At 37.3% G+C, this 18,784-nt stretch overlaps 2 protein-coding genes across 4 annotated transcripts; both read right to left on the reverse strand.

Moving 5' to 3' along the window:
• Positions 1–311: 311 nt before the first annotated feature.
• Positions 312–12,199, reverse strand: LOC103716610 (DNA-binding bromodomain-containing protein). Of its 3 annotated transcripts, none has more exons than XM_008804675.6 (8): positions 12,050–12,199; positions 9,122–10,004; positions 8,962–9,039; positions 8,127–8,364; positions 6,018–6,114; positions 4,775–4,916; positions 974–1,342; positions 312–714 (listed from the first exon to the last, which is right to left on the reverse strand). In XM_008804675.6, exons 2-8 carry the CDS (start codon positions 9,956–9,958, stop codon positions 511–513), a joined length of 1,965 nt encoding a protein of 654 aa, XP_008802897.2. In that variant the 5' UTR covers positions 9,959–10,004; positions 12,050–12,199; the 3' UTR covers positions 312–510. The 3 variants fall into 3 exon arrangements, with proteins under 3 accessions (XP_008802897.2, XP_088571096.1, XP_088571095.1); XM_088714970.2 differs by having other exon boundaries at positions 11,722–12,060; XM_088714969.2 differs by lacking the exon at positions 12,050–12,199 and having other exon boundaries at positions 9,122–11,157.
• Positions 12,200–14,417: 2,218 nt separating this feature from the next.
• Positions 14,418–18,176, reverse strand: LOC103716609 (auxin-responsive protein IAA25-like). Its single transcript, XM_008804674.6, has 5 exons — positions 17,696–18,176; positions 15,592–15,884; positions 15,114–15,231; positions 14,926–14,987; positions 14,418–14,792 (listed from the first exon to the last, which is right to left on the reverse strand). The coding sequence occupies exons 1-5, from the start codon at positions 18,076–18,078 to the stop codon at positions 14,698–14,700; spliced, it is 951 nt and encodes a 316-aa protein (XP_008802896.3). The 5' UTR covers positions 18,079–18,176; the 3' UTR covers positions 14,418–14,697.
• Positions 18,177–18,784: the final 608 nt, after the last annotated feature.

The raw sequence follows: 18,784 nt of genomic DNA on the forward strand, positions 1-18,784 counted from the left end.
AATTCAACTTCAAATTTTTATAACAGTGAATGCATATTTTTATCAAATGTTAAGTGAAAATATTTTTATATACCAGAAGCTGCAGATGAAAGGATCTAAACATTTGAAAAATGAACCATTTATGCCAAAAAAACAAAAGTAACCTGAATCTGCAAAGACAGAGGAATGGAGGCTTCTTTTGCAAAATTACCAATAAAACATAAAAAGTAAAAATCATTTGTAGTTAACCTAGTCCTTGCGTCGAGAATGGAACATGCTCATAATGGAGGCCAGAAAACCCCACTACAGTAAATTACAGATATGCAATCTGATTGGAAAAGAAAAATATGTTAAAAATGTGAAAAAGAATCTATGTCAGACACTGTTACGACATCATTCTCTTGTGGTAGATTGATGCATCATTCTCCATATCCAAGATACAATACAAATAACATGTAAAAATTTTTGCCTCAATGATCGAGCACATACTGTCTTATATGAATGAGTACACAAGCCCCAGGGGTCAAAACTTTATGGTTTCATGAATGTTGCCAATGCAGCGTGGATGGGGCTATCTCGTACCGAAACATGTCGCCGGGTTAAAGAATGGGGTCCATTCCATGCAGACCTAACGTTGCTCGGAAAAAGGCTCCTGCATAACCACAAGATTGAATGGTTTTCTTCTTGCACAATATTCTCTTGCATCTTGATCAGCTGATTCCTCACTGAAGGTTCCTGCAGCCAATCAGTGCTAATATCAAAACACATGCAATATCCACCGACTCGTATACATTCAGAGGCACATCCCCCCCCTACCAAAAAAAAAAAAAAAAAGTTCATGCATGATGGCATTCAGAAGTACATGCCCCCTGTGTTCATTTGTGATGCATGGGTATACCGGCAAGCTTGTTAATGTGATCCACGCAATTGTTTTTAAATCTTAAAAAAAGAGAGAGAGGAGGTGGGAGGGGGAGCAAAAGCATTCAAAACTTACCCCTGGTTTCTTTTGCGCCTCCTCTGGATGATGATGGGCAACTGCTGCTTCCTTCTGCCGCACAACTGTGTCAACCGTCTGGTCTCCAGGTTGCGTTGCCTCCATTTCTTCTTGAGACAGTGGATTAGAATCCTCTGTTCCATTTTCAATTGGCAATGAATGGTGAGGTCCGGTTCTGCCACTTGGGTCGTGATCTAGTTCCATTTCACTTTCTACTGTCTCCTTTTCTTGAATGTCCATCAGCTCAGGGGTCTCAATCGTCAGTTCATTTTCAACGTCTTCCATATCCACATTGGCATCAGTCTCTGGAGAGCGGTCCAAACTCGAGGTAGCATCCTCACTGCAAGGGTTATCTACAGGAGAGGCTTCCTGCAACGTATGATAAATCAAATTGGCATGCAGATATCAAGCAAAACAAGAAACATAATAAGGCCTTGAAGATTAAACTAAGACATTTCTATTACACTCCATGGATAAATGGTAATGTTATTGATTTCAGCATTTTGAAACATGAGAATTCTGATTATTTTTCGTAATGTGGTTACTTATAACCACATTAAGCATTTAGGAAGTAAAATAGATCGAGCAACATCAGGAGAAAATCACACTATTAATAGAAACTAAAAGCAGCATATGAAACAAGAATTCTCACCATTAACAGAAAACTTTAAGGGCCTGTTTGGTTAAAACCCAGCAGGATAGGCCAGGATCAGAGAGCCCTGTGAAGGGAGGGAGCGTGTGTGAGAGGAAGTGACAACGTCGATGCCAGTGCCTCCCTCACAACAGTATTTGAAAAAAAAAAAAAAAGACCTCCCTAGGTTTTTATTATTCCCACTGGAAGTGGGCCATAAGACCCCCAGGCTCTTTTCCTCTCCCACTCTCTGGTTTTCTCCCTCCCTGCCCCACACATTCCATTCCTGGGCTATCCTGCCAGATCATGCGAAGAGCTCCCAAACAGGCCCTAAAAGTGCTTTTTGATTGGCCTGCATCAAGATTCACATTATAACCCAACTACAAAGTCGTGTCAGACAAATTGAGAAATTAAAAATTTAGACTGTGCTGTTTCCGAGCTTGTCACAGGTTTGGTGAGATAAGACTCCTTTCCCTATTTTTTCAGCATGAGGACCAAAATTTCCTTCCACCTTTACCTTCAAAAAAAAAAAAAGAGAGGGCCAAAATTTCCTTAAAAATCCATATGGTCCACAATTACAGAATATATCCTGACAAACATCATTTAATCCCACAATTACAAATTTGACATCCTGACCATACACTGGCAGCCATGATATAAGGCTGTTTGTGGGTCAGTTTAGGGTGGTAACTGGCTTGGTCAGCTAATAATAATGTAGTTGCTAAAATTCAATGGTTCACATTCTAGATCTTACGATCAGGAATGTGAGGCCCAATAGTCCCACATCGGAAAGACTCGTTCCAGAGCCTGGGCATATGAGGCGGGTGTCTCCTAATCCTGCAGACGCGTTTTGGGTGGAAAACAAAACCGGGGAGGGGTGAAGGACGCTTGCGTGAAGCCCCAGAACCGGACAATATCTGGCAGGGGAGCCCCGTGTTCCCCTCGGGTGAAGGACGCTTGCGTGAAGCCCCGGAACCGGACAATATCTGGCAGGGGAGCCCCGCGGTCCCCCCTCATGTGGCCCCCACGTGGGCACTGGGTGCCTCACGTGCTCCGCAGAAGCGGAGGCGTGACATTTGGTATCAGAGCCGAGGACGGCTCTTGTCCGATGGTGGGAAGGGTGTGAGGCCCAATAGTCCCACATCGGAAAGACTCGTTCCAGATCCTGGGCATATGAGGCGGGTGTCTCCTAATCCTGCAGACGCGTTTTGGGTGGAAAATAAAACCGGAGAGGGGTGAAGGACGCTTGCGTGAAGCCCCGAAACCGGACAATATCTGGCAGGGGAGCCCCGCGGTCCCCCCTCATGTGGCCCCCACGTGGGCACTGGGTGCCTCACGTGCTCCGCAGAAGCGGGGGCGTGACAAGGAAAGAGGCCCAAAAAATAAGGATCTCATCCTTAAATCAGGATTAGTTAGGAACATACGATTTAGATCCATCTTATAAAACTATACAAGCCCTTAGACTATAGGACTTAATTTTTTTGACAAAATATTATAATATGTGATATATGGCTTCCAACTAATAAGCATTGCTTATGTAAAGTTAGCAAGCCTATTATTTCAGGTTCATGGAGTTAAATGCAAGAGGCTGTTTTTATTTGGAACAACCATATAATAAAATTGTTATTTTTCAAAATATTCTATGTAAAATGATAATTGAATGATAGGCTGCAAATAGATACCTTGACTAATTCGGTACGACCTTAGCCTCATTGGACATGCTACATATGGATTTATCATGCGGAAACTGAACTCATATTATCCATTCATCTACCCTATAGTTGACTTATTTTTTTCAAATTTCAAATTCTTTTACATTTCTTAACTTTTAAAAGAATCAAAATAACTTTCAATCCACAATTTGGTCCACAATGCGATCCAAGATAACCCCTCTACATTTTATGACAATCCCAATCACGACAACATTGAGTGTTCCAGTGCAGTTTGTGAATATTTTTCTTTCATTTGACCAAAATGCATGGCAGAAAGATTCATAAAGCCAGACTGGTATAATTACAAGAAAGCTTGTCTATTATAACCAAGGTTATAATTTATGACTCATGTCTTTTCGCTATGCAATGTCATGGGATTGTGGCCAACTCTTCTGACTTATATGGCAACTTTTCTTCGTTTTCTGGTACCAGATGGTTGCTTTCAAACATATGTGCTAAGTCATACTTTGTCATAAACAAGAACATGCATCTGAACCTCCAAAAGTACGTTTCTGACACTTCATATTAAAGAATAGAAACTCACATAAGTTTTGAAAATGATAAACTAGCATCTCCTTCCAAGATAATGGATCCTTCTTTAAAATTCAGAGCCTACAACAAAAGGGCTTCAACTCTTCTATTTTCCAATGAGATAATCCATTAATCTTCCACAAAATAAGGTCAGCATACTATTCAAAAGATGAAAGGGTAAAGCCTATCTGCCAGCGCCATCAAAATAACTGGATACTGCTCTTCTCCCTACACTAATACTAGAACAAACTGCAACCATTTATAGATCTTTGAAAAAAAAATCAAGTTCATGCTAACAAATGAGAAAAATGCACATTAAAATCTGGTCTCTGGCCAAGACCAGAAAAATTTCCTTGAAAACTTGATTACTTTAGTAGCCTTAAAAGCAAACCAAACAAATTGTAGTATACCTTAAGGTATGTTTAACCAGACAAAATTTCAAAAGTTATTTTCTGATAGACGTTAGAAGAGAGCTTAACTTTTAGCATCTCTCACCATGTATCTGATACTAAAAGGACTTGACTGGATATTAATGTAAAGTCCATGATATATATAAGGAGAAAAAAATTTGGAAGTTAACCCAGTTATCAAGATAAGCTTAACAACACCTCCATGAAGATGACTTCCTATTGATACCTATTTGTTATTTAAAACAATATCCAAACAACATAAGACATATTAAAATTTCTTTCTCTGTATTTAATACTTCACAAAAGCTCTATAAATTTGTCATAATATGAGATTTATAACTAAGCTAATTCTTGACAGAAACTATACTGTTATATCTTTCTAGGTTCTTTCATCTATTAATGAGTTCTAAAGGGCATCTAAAGCTCTGAATATAATTTCATATTAACACGAATAATTATTATGAAATCCATCAAATGCTAGATTATGAACAAATGTCAGGAAGCAGTATGTACCAACCTCAATCCTGAACTCTTGGGGAAGATTAGGATTGCTTATTGCCATTTGGCTCTCCAGAACTGCTGAACTTTCTTCACGTTCCTTCCTACGACGCCTAACAACACAGACAGCACATAGGCAGTCGCTTTTGTGGCGATCAATCCTGCATTAGAAAAACTTATTCAGTTTTAAAATTGAAATTTCTGCGATTCTATATACAATTACATAAAGAACCACAAAGAGAAGAACCTTGAAACCTCTGATCCTTGGACCTTTTAATTTGAAAAAACAATAAATTTCCACAATCTTAATCATATCATATGTTTGACCAAGAGAGTAAAAATCCTCTGGAAATAACTACTGATGAGAGAGAGAGAGAGAGAGAGAATTGCTCTCATGAAGCAGTCAGTAGAAGATTTACATGTTGCGAATAGCGAATCAAGATTTGCCAATTTGAAATTCATCCTCCAGCAGAAGGCAAGGTAAAAACTTTCTTGATTATTTTAAAACAACATAATGATGGTATTACTGTTGTTACTAGTCTCCATCCTCTTGGTGTCAATTTCTCTATGTAATACTAATCTATTTGTTATGAAGGTTGGGATGCTTTGCAGAGGAACTTTCGTTAACACCCTGTAGTATAATCTGGGAGAAGCTCCTACAAAGGTGTCTCAGGCCCTCCATTAAAATCAAGGCCTCTAAAAGGGTCACCGAGAGATAAATCAAAGATGTTACAGCCTTTTGAACTTGCAATTATTTGTCAATTAGGCTGCTTGTTGAAAAATTGATATACTCAGGAAATGTAAATATGGATGGTGGAGGGCTAAGACTAGGTTTCTTTGTACATAAAGCTCTATGGAAATTACAATTTTGTAATATAAAAAATTCATCATTGAATACAAAATGTTTTCCTTTGCAGTTGGTTACATTCTTTTTTATCTCATCATTGCCATCAGTCATTTCTTCTTCTTTCACATTTCACCCTCAATTTCAACTTGCCCACTTTACTTTCTTCCTCTTCTTCATTTCTTACTGGAAAAAAGTAAGAAGAAGAAGAAGATAAATAAGACTAAAACAATGATAACCTTACTTGCTCTAGGGTTCATTGACAATCTTGATTATGCCCAATAGTGTTAGAGATCGCTTGATCATTCTATTCTTAAAAGATCGGACTAATCAAGGGGTAGCCATAATCCTCCTAGCAGAATTAATGAATGACCGAATTAAAATGTCTCCTCTCATTAAAGCTGGACAAGCAACTTACCCATAACGTCGACGCTTATGCTTTGTCTTGCTTTTTGGATGCAACTTTTCCTGACCTGAACATGTAACATCCTCAATCTGAGTACTTTCAGTGGCACCTAAAAGAAAAAAGAAATCATATCATTGTTTGATTTTTTAGAAGAAAGACTTTTTACTCTACTACATTATTACAAAAGACTATATTAATGCATTATTATAGAAGTAGATAAGATGTTCACAAGCTTCATAATTAAAATTTAAGAGCCAACTGCAAATATTTATACACAACAATTCTGAAAACAAAAAGGTCGACCAACCAGCTGCCTCTGCAGTCAAGCTAATATGGGTGACAATGCCCAAAAAAGGCATCAAAACGTAAACAATCAGATTACACAGCACAAACCCCAACATTTAACCGAATAACAAGATTTTGATCAGAGTATATTATTGCAGATATCTTTAGATTTTTCTCTACCATGATTGTTCAGCAATTTACACCACACCGTTTCTCAAATTCCAAAATAATAAAGACAAAATGCAGTACAATGTTAATTCAACAGTTCATTACCAGCTAACATGCGCATCAAATGGTCCTAATCAGTCAGCATCTTCCAAGGACCCAGTTTTAACCCAAGATTCATTTGCTTGCATAAAAGAAGCACATAATATACCTAGAGAGAAACCTATTTTACTCGGCTTGGTAGTAAAGAAGAAACTAAAGCCCCTCCACAAGGAAAAGGCATGGAGAAAACAGCGAGTATCACATCTCTAGACTTTCAGAAGGTAAAATTAGGAGCATGGATATAAATCGAAATAAAGTTATGCAAAGGAGAAAAACATTAGCCTTCAGTATTTCTATTTCAAAAGACTCTCCAACTTTAAGAAGCCACCATCAAGTCCATCATTGTTGTCACCACCGTCATCACTACCACTTCTACTGCCATTTTAGCCATCATCCCACAACATCCATCACCACCATTACTGTTGCAGACTTCACTTTGTCTCATATCCTCTTCTAGCTTAATGTGACCAAACAACATAAAATTCAGAATTACCTTCTCTTTGCTCTTTTGCTATTTCCAAGTATTTCTTTCTACTCTTCTCACGCAAACAAACAAAGCCCCTAGCTCCCTGAGATCTGATTTACAAATTCATTTTGGCCCTATCAGAAATACATCAATTTTGGTCACAAAGTATGGAGAAACTGAAAAGGAAAATGTTCAACATTAAAGAAAAATTGGAAAGTATGAAAGAACGGGGAGATAATTTTAGGCAAAACCTCTTAATTTGAGGTTCTAGAGCACGCTAGCAATTTCTTTTCCGCATGTGGTAAATATCTCTCTATGTCATGTTTCAGTCATTATTTTGATTGAACATGTAACTATCATGTATGAGATCCACTGTACTATATATGGGTTATCACTTGAGAATATGATAAATATTATGAAAAAGATTTGCAAGCATTTATTCTGCCTTTATCATAGGAACTCAAAACATGGGAAAAAATTGGGTGATGACTGAGCTTTCTAGAAACAGCTTTCTAGCTTATGAACGATTTTCATACCATTTTTGTTGCTTGAGAATGAGAAATGCTGAAACTTCAAAGATCTTTTATTTATCTTGCCTTCATACACATGAGGTCCTGTTAGTCAAAAATAATTTCCTCCATATGCATGGACAGCCACCACTTCCTTTCTCATTTAACTTCTAATCTTTGATTAGAGGTTAATCTACTAATGTTTGCTCTTGGTTCCTATTCATTGAACATTGAGAGGACCATTTGTCATTCAAAACCTTAAAAGATATGACCATGTTTAACACACAACGTACTCAATCCTTTAACTGAATTTGCATCTGTTGAGAAGACTATCTATATTTAAGCAACTCCATTGTTCCATTCAATGTTAAATAGCTTCAATTGAGAGAGAGGTGGGGGGACAAAAACTCACACATAAAATTAAGCCAAAGTCATAGAAGCCCAACTGCTATCATGAATGATTGAATACAAAAATAGAACTATTAAACTACAATTAAAATTGTTATAAGTAATAAAGGAGGAAAGCCATTTTCATATACAATAACAACAGATAGTGAGTATTATTATTAGCCAAAATTCATGTCTCATACTCACCACTACTTGGCATATCAGAATACAACCCAGCTGCCAACCAGTACTTCATGAAATTCTTTTTCACCCGTTTCATAAGGTCCAAAATATAATCACCCTTGTTGTTGTACTTATAGCAGTTTTCCCATATATATTGCACATCTTTATAAACATCCTCTGAGTTCAAGTATTTATGGCCACGTTCTAGCTCATGACAAATAGTGCCAAAATCCATTGGAGTGTCTATAATATCAAAATAATCCTGAAACAGATAAGTTAGCATTGGTTAATTCAATTAAAGAGTATAAAAAGATATCTATTATATATGTATACATGCATGCAAGAATGCATCTGGCGAGGCAAATGGTCTGGTAGGGTTCAAGTCTAGCATGCACATTTCAAATCCGCTAATTAAACAGAAACATCAATTAGAGGTAATTGAGAGAACTATTGTTACTCAATAGCTAATCAGACTGAAATTTCCAAGGTCCAGAGCCCGAAACTATTAGTTAAGAGATTCGGCCAGGGCAACTTCAAACATCGAGCTGATAGACTTGAGAAATAAAATTTTGAAATGAATATGGCAAAATGTGATGTTGCAGACTTGCAGAGATCTGCAACCATGGCGTGAATGGAACCATGAAATTTAGGGCAATATATTCTTGAATGAGAAAGACTGATTGTCATTAGACAAATTGCACTAGCAACAGTAGCTGCAAGATAAAGTGAAGGAGAACACAAAGAAATGGTTCGAAGTGCCCCTAATAGCCTCCCAAAAACCCCGTCCCCAATTCTTTCTTCTTTATGCATCTCGAAAGAGGATACATCCTCCATATCTGAAGTATCTGATAATACTTACAGGTATCCCCAGAGCATCAGGATTGACAGGGGCATTGAAGGGCACAGCTGCTTCCATTTTCATCACTTTTTTAATCACCTGAAACATAACAAAAAAAGAACCAAAATAAATCGCATAGGTCTTTGATAATTTCAGAAATTCAAACAAACATTCTACATACCACCAGTGCAGCATTCAACTCTTTCGCCTTGTAACGAGGGTCCCTAGAAGGCAGTGTTATTTCCCCTTGTTTCAAATTCCTGGGCATTGATGGACCCACATGTTTTTCATCATCTGCAAGAACCAAATTTCTCTGACCCAGTATCTGTGGACCATTTAGCTTATTGACATTTTTGTCTGGCATGATTTCATTCGACAGACCTAAGCCCCTTGAAGATTTAATCTTGATGCTGCCACTTTTTCTTGGTAATTGTTCTGAAACAGCATTCTGCTTTTCTGATGTCTGTCCATCAGAATAAGTACTATCCTCCTTTTCCAAGGCCACTCGTGGATTACTCTTATCTGTATTACTTGGTGTTTGTGCATCCGAATAACTTCGATGAGGTTCCAATACTCTCGAGGATCTGAGTTTTACCTTAACCCGACTGGGCCCTGTTTTACCCGTTGATTTGTCATTTGGCATATCAGCACCAATACTTGACATGGTGCTAAGCTTATCCGATCCAAGGGAAGGTGATTCATTATCCATTTCAGAATTAAGCTGACCATCATCAGCCTGATTCAAAATATCATCTTCTGTGTTTACACGTACTGGAGACAAGGTTGGATTATTCACCAAACTCTTCTTTTTCCCTTTCTTATGACCTGCTCTAGGTCTGCGCTTGCGTTTCATGTCTTTCCTGTAATTTGTAGGAATATTCTCTTCAGATGATGATGCTAAGCCAGTAAATGCAGCATCTTGGAGCAGTAGACCAGAAGTTCCTCTGTCTGGAGCACTATCAGTAGCTATTCTTGTACCCAAAGCCTTTAGCTTGATTTTCAGCACACGCTTCTCCATAACCCAGCAAAAATCACAATGAATGATGTTCCCATGATAATCACACCTTTTAGAGAGCAACATGCAACTAGTCAACAGAGCAGTACAGCAACCAGGTAATTAAATAGCATTAGAAGACAGAAATCTGCTTAATGACATTATTCCTCAACAAGAAAGGCTAAAGCAATTACAACATAGTAACTTGAATCCTGGATATGCCTCAGATCTCTCATGTGATCATGCATTTTTCTCACTTGAGGCCTTTTTTAACATAAAGACATGTTCTTTTGGTGATAGGTTTCCTAAATCTAAAACATGGAAGAATCTCATGATATTTCAAGCAACCTTCTCTGAAACATTTATCAAATTATGACAACTTTTCTATTGTTCCACATTTATCTAACTGATGGAAAAAGTTGTCGAAGAACCATCTCAACCAATCGATATGCATCAGCCAAAATTTGCAAAATATACTTTAAGTCTCCATTTGGTTGTGGAATAAAGGAGGGTTAAGTGGAACAAACAAAGGCCCCATTACTCTATTTATTCCACTTTATCGCACCAAATGCTAGAAAACTACAAAAACAACTAATTCATTCTGAGGGTAAAGTGGGTATATTGCCAAACTGGTAGAGCTACTTTTCTACCTAATGATAAGTGAACTATTCTACCATGCAGGTTGAAGACTTGAAGTAGTTTATTCCAGAGAAAAGTGGGTTAGGAGTAAACCAACCCATTTACACCAAGTTAACATATTCTACAACCAAACGCAGCCTAAGAGCTGTGTATTACAGACTTCATCAAATACAATAAACTTGACTTTGAACACTGATCAATGTCTGATCACACTGCTGCAACCTAAAGTATCATGTTAACAAAAACAACTCCCTATACTCAGATGATTAGTTTGGATAAAAATCTAAAACAGTAAATGAATTTGAAACAATCTCATAGAGGAACCCACCAAACAGTGCACCTGCAATGCATGCCCCAAGTTTCAGGGAGCTAATAAACACATTCCCCTAATTTCATTCCCACACTCCTCTCGAGCTTTTAAAAAAAAATCAGGAAATACAGACTTATGATGAATGCAACTGCTAAGAAAGGGTGAACTGATCATTCCACAAATATGATGATAAACAACTCCCAAATTACCGAAGGATGTGGCAAGCTACAGCTGCAGAGCCACAGATAGATGTTTGTAGTATATTTCGTTAGTAAAAATGAAATGAATACATCAGAAAGTCTAAAGAGACAAGCAAATTAGACAAAATATGAGGTCTTAAAATAGTAGACGACTTCTGCCGACATATAAATTGATAACTTGTTTTTGTTGCAGCACATCCCTGCACAGATTAATGGTAAATCATGCTGTAGAAAACGCAACACTTCGCTGTGAAAGTGGATTGATATACAAGGTGATCAGCAAAAATACTATGTTAGCCAACCCAACAAATACAAAAAATTTCAATTTAAAAAAAAAAAAAAAGAATCTAGCTTTGATATTCTAGATAATTTTCTGATAGATAATCATATAATTTCTATCAAAAATCCGAGCAAGTTAAAAACACACAAGATCACTTCCAGGATTCAACCAACATATGATCAAAGACCAACCAACCATTCTGTATCATGTAACAAGCCCATAACAGTTATATGCCACTCTAAATGAAGAAAATTACATAATTGAACGACCTAATTGGTACTTGAAGAACCAAAACACAATTAAAACAAAAATTAGATCTCTAAAACAGCGACCAGATGGTTCATATCAACAGCTTAACCTCCAAAACCAAAACTTTCACCGCATGCATCGACATTCGGAATGACCTCGAGACAATTGAGAACTAATCCCACGAATTTCTTATCAGACGCACCTGACTTCTTGAAAATAGTCATGTTAAAACTACCATTACATGACACCCAGTCTAAGAAAAGGAAACAATAACTATTCTAAAGTTCAAGAATCGATCAAACTCCACCCCGCAGTTGGCAGGGCTATCGATCGGAACAAGAAAACCTAACCATGGATCCATGGTTCTACGCGAAAAAAAAAAAGTAGGGTTTCGATCTGTTTTAGAAAGAAGAAGAGAAGAGGAGAAGAGATGTCACCCGAGTTCGCCTGGATTGCGGGAGACTACCGCGGTGAAAGGAAGAGATCGAGGCGGCGGCGCGAGGTGGGAGAGGGGGTGAAGGGGATTCGGTCCGGTCGGGCCCGGGACGAGCCGAGCCGATTGGAGATTACGATTTGGGAATTTGGGAGTCGGTTCCCTGGAATATAGTTTATTATTTATATACAAGAGGTGTCACGTGAACTGCACGTGATAGTAAAATTGTGGGCCAAGTCAGACTCGAATCAAAATTCAAGGATTTTGTATGTTGATATGAAAATTAGGCCCTAGAGGCTAAGTTTTAGGTTCGGTGGCATTAACCCTCTCAAAACCTCATTCTTCCGAGGAAGACTAGCCCGAGTTTAGATACTTTATTCCTCTTGACCTAGTCTTCTTCATATCATCTAATTTTCTTCTCAAACCCTAAACCTCCCGAAACCTCAATCTTTCGGGGGTCCATCTGATCCTTTCAAATCAAAATTATGTCATAATTAGCTTGTCTTTTGTTTTTTTTAGTACAACGGCTGCTCATTCTATTCTAGCATAAGTGTAGCCAGCAGAGTCAAGAGCTACAATCTGGCACAACTGTAAGGGAGGGCCTTCTGGTGTGGCCAAAGGACCTCTTTGAAGTGTTGCGCAGTATGAAAAGCGACCCAGTCTGCAGCCTTTTGAAAGCCTATTTTGATTTTTGATCAAATTCTGCTGTGTCATACTAATACTACTTTTCCATGAGGTACATTAATCAGATTTGCTTTCTCTTATTAGTCTTCCAATGAAGTTGTTTTGGGACAAAGTACACCAAACATATTTTGCCAGATTTTTTTCTTTTTTGATGGTTTTCTTTCAAGGTATGCTTGGAACCAAGAAGCTTGTAAATGGTTACCTGCCTTTGTCATTCTCAGGCTACACCGAGCTGCTCTTTGTGTTCAATGGAGTAGAAGTAGTATATATGAATTTTTCTGATCGTCTTGTTATGAACATAAACTATTGACTCTTGTTGTGTATTCGCTGATCTGACCAATAGCTTTCCGGAATCTTGAGATAGATATTATACCTGTTGTCTTTGAAAGGCCTGGTGCCTTGCACTTCCTCAATCAATTTCAACAACCTAGTATTTGTTGATTGTTTCTTTATGTTTTGTCATCGAACTATACAATAATTGATCATGGGATCAATGTCGAGCCTTGGCTTGCATTTTTAATGGATAAATTATTTGCTGAGGTTGTGATTAACTATGTTAATCATGTTAACCAAGTTAAATATTAACAAGTTAAGCATATGACTCAAAATAGTTTAAGCAAGTCAGGTGGGATTAACTGCTTATTAAACAAATTGGTCCATATTTCAAAATCCTAATCTATCTAATAGATAGGTCAGATTCAAAGTTACGATTTTTATAACGCTATCCATATCTAACCTGACTCATATTCGATGCAGTCCGGCTCGATTGCCGCCTGTATATAGAAGAAATATTTTGAAGATAAGGCGCATGGAAGAATTTTATTTTTACTTCAAAAAAAATTATTGTTATGTTCTTTTAAGGGATGATGGGAAAAAGTTAAAATTAAAGTATGCAAAGCCTTTGGGTTTATAATAATGTCTGGTGTTTGCATTAGAAAAAAAATTATATATATATATATAATAGCTTTTTTTAATTTATTTACTGAACTCGGCCGATAATGGGTTTGAACTTTTTTGTTAAAAAAAAAGGCTTTGCTTTTCTCTCAGCTTACAGCAAGAACGGCACTTAAACCTATTGGTACATTGAACGAAAAGACAATAATTCACAATTTTTTAGTTTTTTCCCTATGCCACCTCATTTATATGTTTTGGTCTTAATTCGACCCTTGGCATGACCTTTTAGTCAAGAAAAGGCCCAAATTAAACCAATATATATATATAACAACCTAAAACCTGATGATCACCCAATTATTTTTGGATCCATTAAAATTGTGAGATTGGATTCTAAGTGTAACACATAATTTGGATCCAGAGATGCATAACCTGAAGACAACTTGTTGCCACCCCAATTGATGCATGTGTCCTGATTTTAAATCAATTCAAAATCAGATAACATAAAAATGATGTACATGTTATTTCTCAAAAATATATTGTATTCTGAGTAGTGGCCAGTTTTATCCAACTTAGTAACGTTATTTTCTTGTAATATTAAGACATACAAACTATCTTAGCTAAGTAATAACTAACACCAATCTAAGCTAAACTTATACTACCCAACATGACTCAAGTAAATTTCAAATAGACAACATTGAAATAGGAGCTTGCTTCAAGTAAATATTATTCCAACCTAAACCTTTTTGACAAACTATAACTCGAGTATTTAGAACTTTGGAAAATCAACTAGCAACTGATCTTAAATATAAATGTTCATTATTTCTTTTTTTTAAAAAAAAAAGAACTTTTTTTATTTAAAAAAAAAAAAGAAGATTAGAAACCATATTAACTTCCAAAACATTAGCTCATGGTTCTTTTAGTTACTCTACATTGAAGAAGCCATATAAATTACACTGCCATGACATAAGAAAATATCTTACATCAACATCACATTCAATTGTAAACTCTATTTATCACTGTTCTCTTGTAATCAACCACCCTAGAGGTAGGAAGGATGCAACATCTCCTTATCAACTAATTCCATAAGCAACTTCTCTCCCTGGTCTCTTTGATCAGACAAGTCATTTCCTCTTTAGTTGTTTTCTCCAGAAGGTTCAAATGTACTCGACCTGCACAACAATCACCTCTATATCAATTAATGATAAAAAGGAAGCTTAATTAGAGATGTGCATGATTGTGAAGTTACAATTTTAAAATTCTATCTTGCTTGAAGTTTGTAGGGAAAGAATAGTATTAACATACCACATTTTTGTGTCCTAGGATCTTGTGCAATATATAGCCTTTTCACTGTATTGATGAACATCCTGCAAAATTTTTAACATTAGATTTTATATGGATAACAAACATATCCCTATGAAACAAAAATGTATGATGTTTTTTTTTTTTCGAAAATTGTACGAAAACTTGAAAAATGGATGCAAAAGACATACTCCCAAGGTACATCGCCCACAAGCATTCGATCTCCTTCATTGTCCTCATAAAGAAGAATATAACTAGGAGTAACAATCTCTTCTTCTCCATCTTCCTTTGATTTCTTCGAGTAATCAGCTGGATAGAAAATAAAACCAGCATTATTAGCCTATAGCCTATTCACAATGGAGATTTAATAGGCTTTAAAGCTAGAGCACCACAAGAGATATCATTTGCATAGGATCAATGCTTATGCATTAACAAAATCATCAGAACAAGACTAGAGATTGGAACAATTAATGTGATGAAACAACATGCCTAAATGTTTTTAACAGAACAAATGTAGAAAGATCTAAGATGAGTCTATCAAACAAAAGAAACACCAAAAAAAAATAAAATACATTTGCATTATTGCAATTTAGTATTAATCAACAAGCAGTGAGAGGATGCAACATTGGCAAAAATTTAAAAATTTGACTTGGATTAGAACTCACTAACCCATCAAAAAGTTATGAAACATTTTCTGAAGGGCTTGAGAGAGCGATTCATAGCTATCATGAACCTTTAAGTCAATTTTTCTTCCAACTGCATAGCCTTCCATATTCACCTTCACAAACATTGTTTGCCTTGCTACAGGCTCGTTGCTCGTGTTCTCTCCCTCCACTGGTTTCATTTTCTTGGTATCCTTTTCTGAATCCATTGCAGACTTTGATGCTTGTGGAAGCCCCAAATTCCTCCTAAATGCGCGAATTGGAGGCCAGCCTACAACTGATGGTGAAGGATTTGTGGCCCTAATTACATTTAACAAGTATAATCATCAGAATCATGATAGAACTCAGTAGAAAAACCCCAACTAACATTGTTTAGCATAAAAGACTAAAAGATGGAGAAGATGCAGCTGCTACAAAATGTTATGGTTCATAATTTGTATATGGCGAGGGGCTACATGGCCCAAGTAGTAAATTGGCTGGGCTCAAATTTGAACCCCTAAAACGACTGAGCCCAAGATATACTAAAAAAGGCATCCCAATATATGGGGCTTCTACTAGTTTGGGGTCTAGAGAGAGCCAGATATAAGCAGCCTTATCTCTATATACGGAGAGATTGTTTCCATATTTCAAACTCGTGACATATTAGTTGCAGTAGAACAACCTTATTGTTATACCAAGATATATTCTCGACCCAAGATAGATAGGAAACACAAAAATTTTGGGCTATCTCTGAGCTCATTTTAGACCTAAATCGGGATCAACTTGAAACAATGATAACCCTCTTCTAGTTTGGGCTCTGATCTTGTGGCCTTATATTTTTGTAGTTCAATCCAGGCAAGCTTATCACACTTAAAATACAATATATATAGAAGTTTTGGGCTATTGTTGTCTTATATAGAATCTGTTTGGATGATTAAGCTGAAAATTCTATGAAATTCGTGAGTTAGGCCAGTACAACAAGCAAAATCATAAAATTATAGGTTGTGTTAGACCTATATTCATAAATACCAATAAATCTTTTTTTTCTCCTTATAATATTCAAATTGGCTCATTCAAAAGCTATTTCTGAGTATTTATGACTACAGCCTTGCTCCATCTATAATTCTATATTTTGCTGGTTGTATTGGCTGAACCGACGAATTTCATATGATATTCAGTCCGATTATCCAAACAAATTTTTAGAAAAGAGGTCAAAAATAAAAAGACGAGGAAGAGAAAGACGGCAACGCGTGGCTCATATACTGTTTGCGGGACCCACTACATGACAAGGACTATTCGTCACATTTTCAAAAACGTACCCCACCATTCCCTGCAGCCGCTACTTTTTCATTATCATGCATATATTGTCACAATCCTCTCATGAAAATCCCATGGATGCCATCGAAATCTCTCCCAGGTAGCAAAGGGATTTGCTCACATGCCCACGTATATTCTTGTTGTTATAGCCATCGAGAGGAAACAAATATAAAAGAAACTTATGGTATGGCTGCTCTGCCTGAGGCAACAATGATTCTCCCAACAAGACTCTAATGTATTAGAAATATCCTGTTTTCTTTAAAGAAAGAACAAAAAATAAAACCTCTTCTTCCATATTTAGGAGAAAACTATAGTTTAGAGCTAGAGCATGTAGTTGAAAAAAAAAAAAAAAAAAGCTCGAATCTCGAGATAAAACAAAGAGTTGGGGGTGTATCTATCGCAAAAAAAAAAAGATTAATATTTTTTTTGCCCAAATCTATCGGTGGATCACTTAATAATTATTTTAAAATTTATACAGACAGATAAATAAAAATATTTGGAGTGTTTCAAGATCTACACATGGTACAATCTAACCGTTTATACTGAAAAAAAAAATAATTGATCATTTTTTCGTGCGAAAGATACAAGCCGGACCCTAAAACAAAAAGGCACTTGAGATTTGAGGGATTTTTTTTTTTTAGATTGTTGAATCAGGATGCTAGGCTAAGATTGGTTGGTGAGATATGAAGGAAAAGTATATGAAAAAACAAAAACTTTCAGAAAGTATATATATGTCCAAGGACATCTATGATCACAGGTCGCCAAGGACAGAAGAGAGAGGGAGGGAGAGAGAGAGAGAGAGAGAGAGGTCAAACCTTAGGACACTAGTCTTTTTATGGGCTTGCTCGAGAGCTGCCTTCTCTTGCCGGGCTGCCAGACTCCAAGGGTGGACAAAACCACTAGTAGTCTCGGAGAAACATCTCTTGGAACCTCCAATCCCCATACCACTCCTCTGGTGTGTGCCATGTCCATCTTGAGGGGCTCGGAACGTTGTGCTTCGGCCTCCACCACCACCACCACCTTCCCCTTCACCAGGCTCAAACCCATTGTTCAAGGAGAAACCAAGCCTTAGCTCCAAGTGGCTTTGGAATCCATTAGCTGTTTCCTTAGCTCTATCTTCATGAACCCTTTCTCCCCCTCCCCCTTCACCACCTTCCTCCTCTTTGGGTGGTGATTTCTCAAGCAGTGTAGCCTTCATGGGCTTTGCTTCTTGTTGAGATGGAAAAGAGAGAGCTTTGGTTAGAGTGTGAGGAGGGAAGGAGAGGGTGCAGGACTTCTCTTTTATGGAGGGTCGCGGCCTTTTTAGGGGTGAGGAAAATGTGGGGGAATAAAGGGTGGGCGTAGATGAAAAGGAGGGAGGCTTTGTGGGGACTGTAGACTGTGGAGGCCACTGAAGTGGAGTGGTGGGACCAAGAGTGTGGGAACTGTGAAGGGCAGGGCTTGCTTTGTGGGGACTTGGAGAGAAGCCACACCTTTTTATCTTTTTTTTACTTCTAATCCACACCCTTATCCTTTTGAGTTATCAAAAAAAAAAAAAAAAAAATCGAAGTGGAGGTTGCCAAAGTTGTTTCCTTCCAACTTTATACAACCAATCTTATTGGTGTAATGGTGTACTTAACTACCCTGCACCTACCTAGGCATGATTCAAATCATCTCCCAACATAAAGGTAGTCATTTTGCACAGCGTTTTGGAGAAAATCTAAATGGACAGTTAAATAACCAATTGGTGATTGATATAATATAATAGTATATGGAACTTATCGCTGGAGGAAGTTGGGAAAAGATGTGCACTCAACTCATTTGCAATGGGACCAGAGTTACTGAGGTTGCCCAGTCAGAGTCATCAAACTCTGTCTCTCTCACTCTCTCTCTCTCTGTCATAGGAGGGAGTCCCAGCGCTACCT

Source organism: Phoenix dactylifera, chromosome 2 (assembly GCF_051530095.1).
Source record: "Phoenix dactylifera cultivar Ajwa chromosome 2, Ajwa_hap1_PhDact_Kaust_v1.1, whole genome shotgun sequence".
Classification (NCBI taxonomy): Eukaryota; Viridiplantae; Streptophyta; class Magnoliopsida; order Arecales; family Arecaceae; genus Phoenix; species Phoenix dactylifera.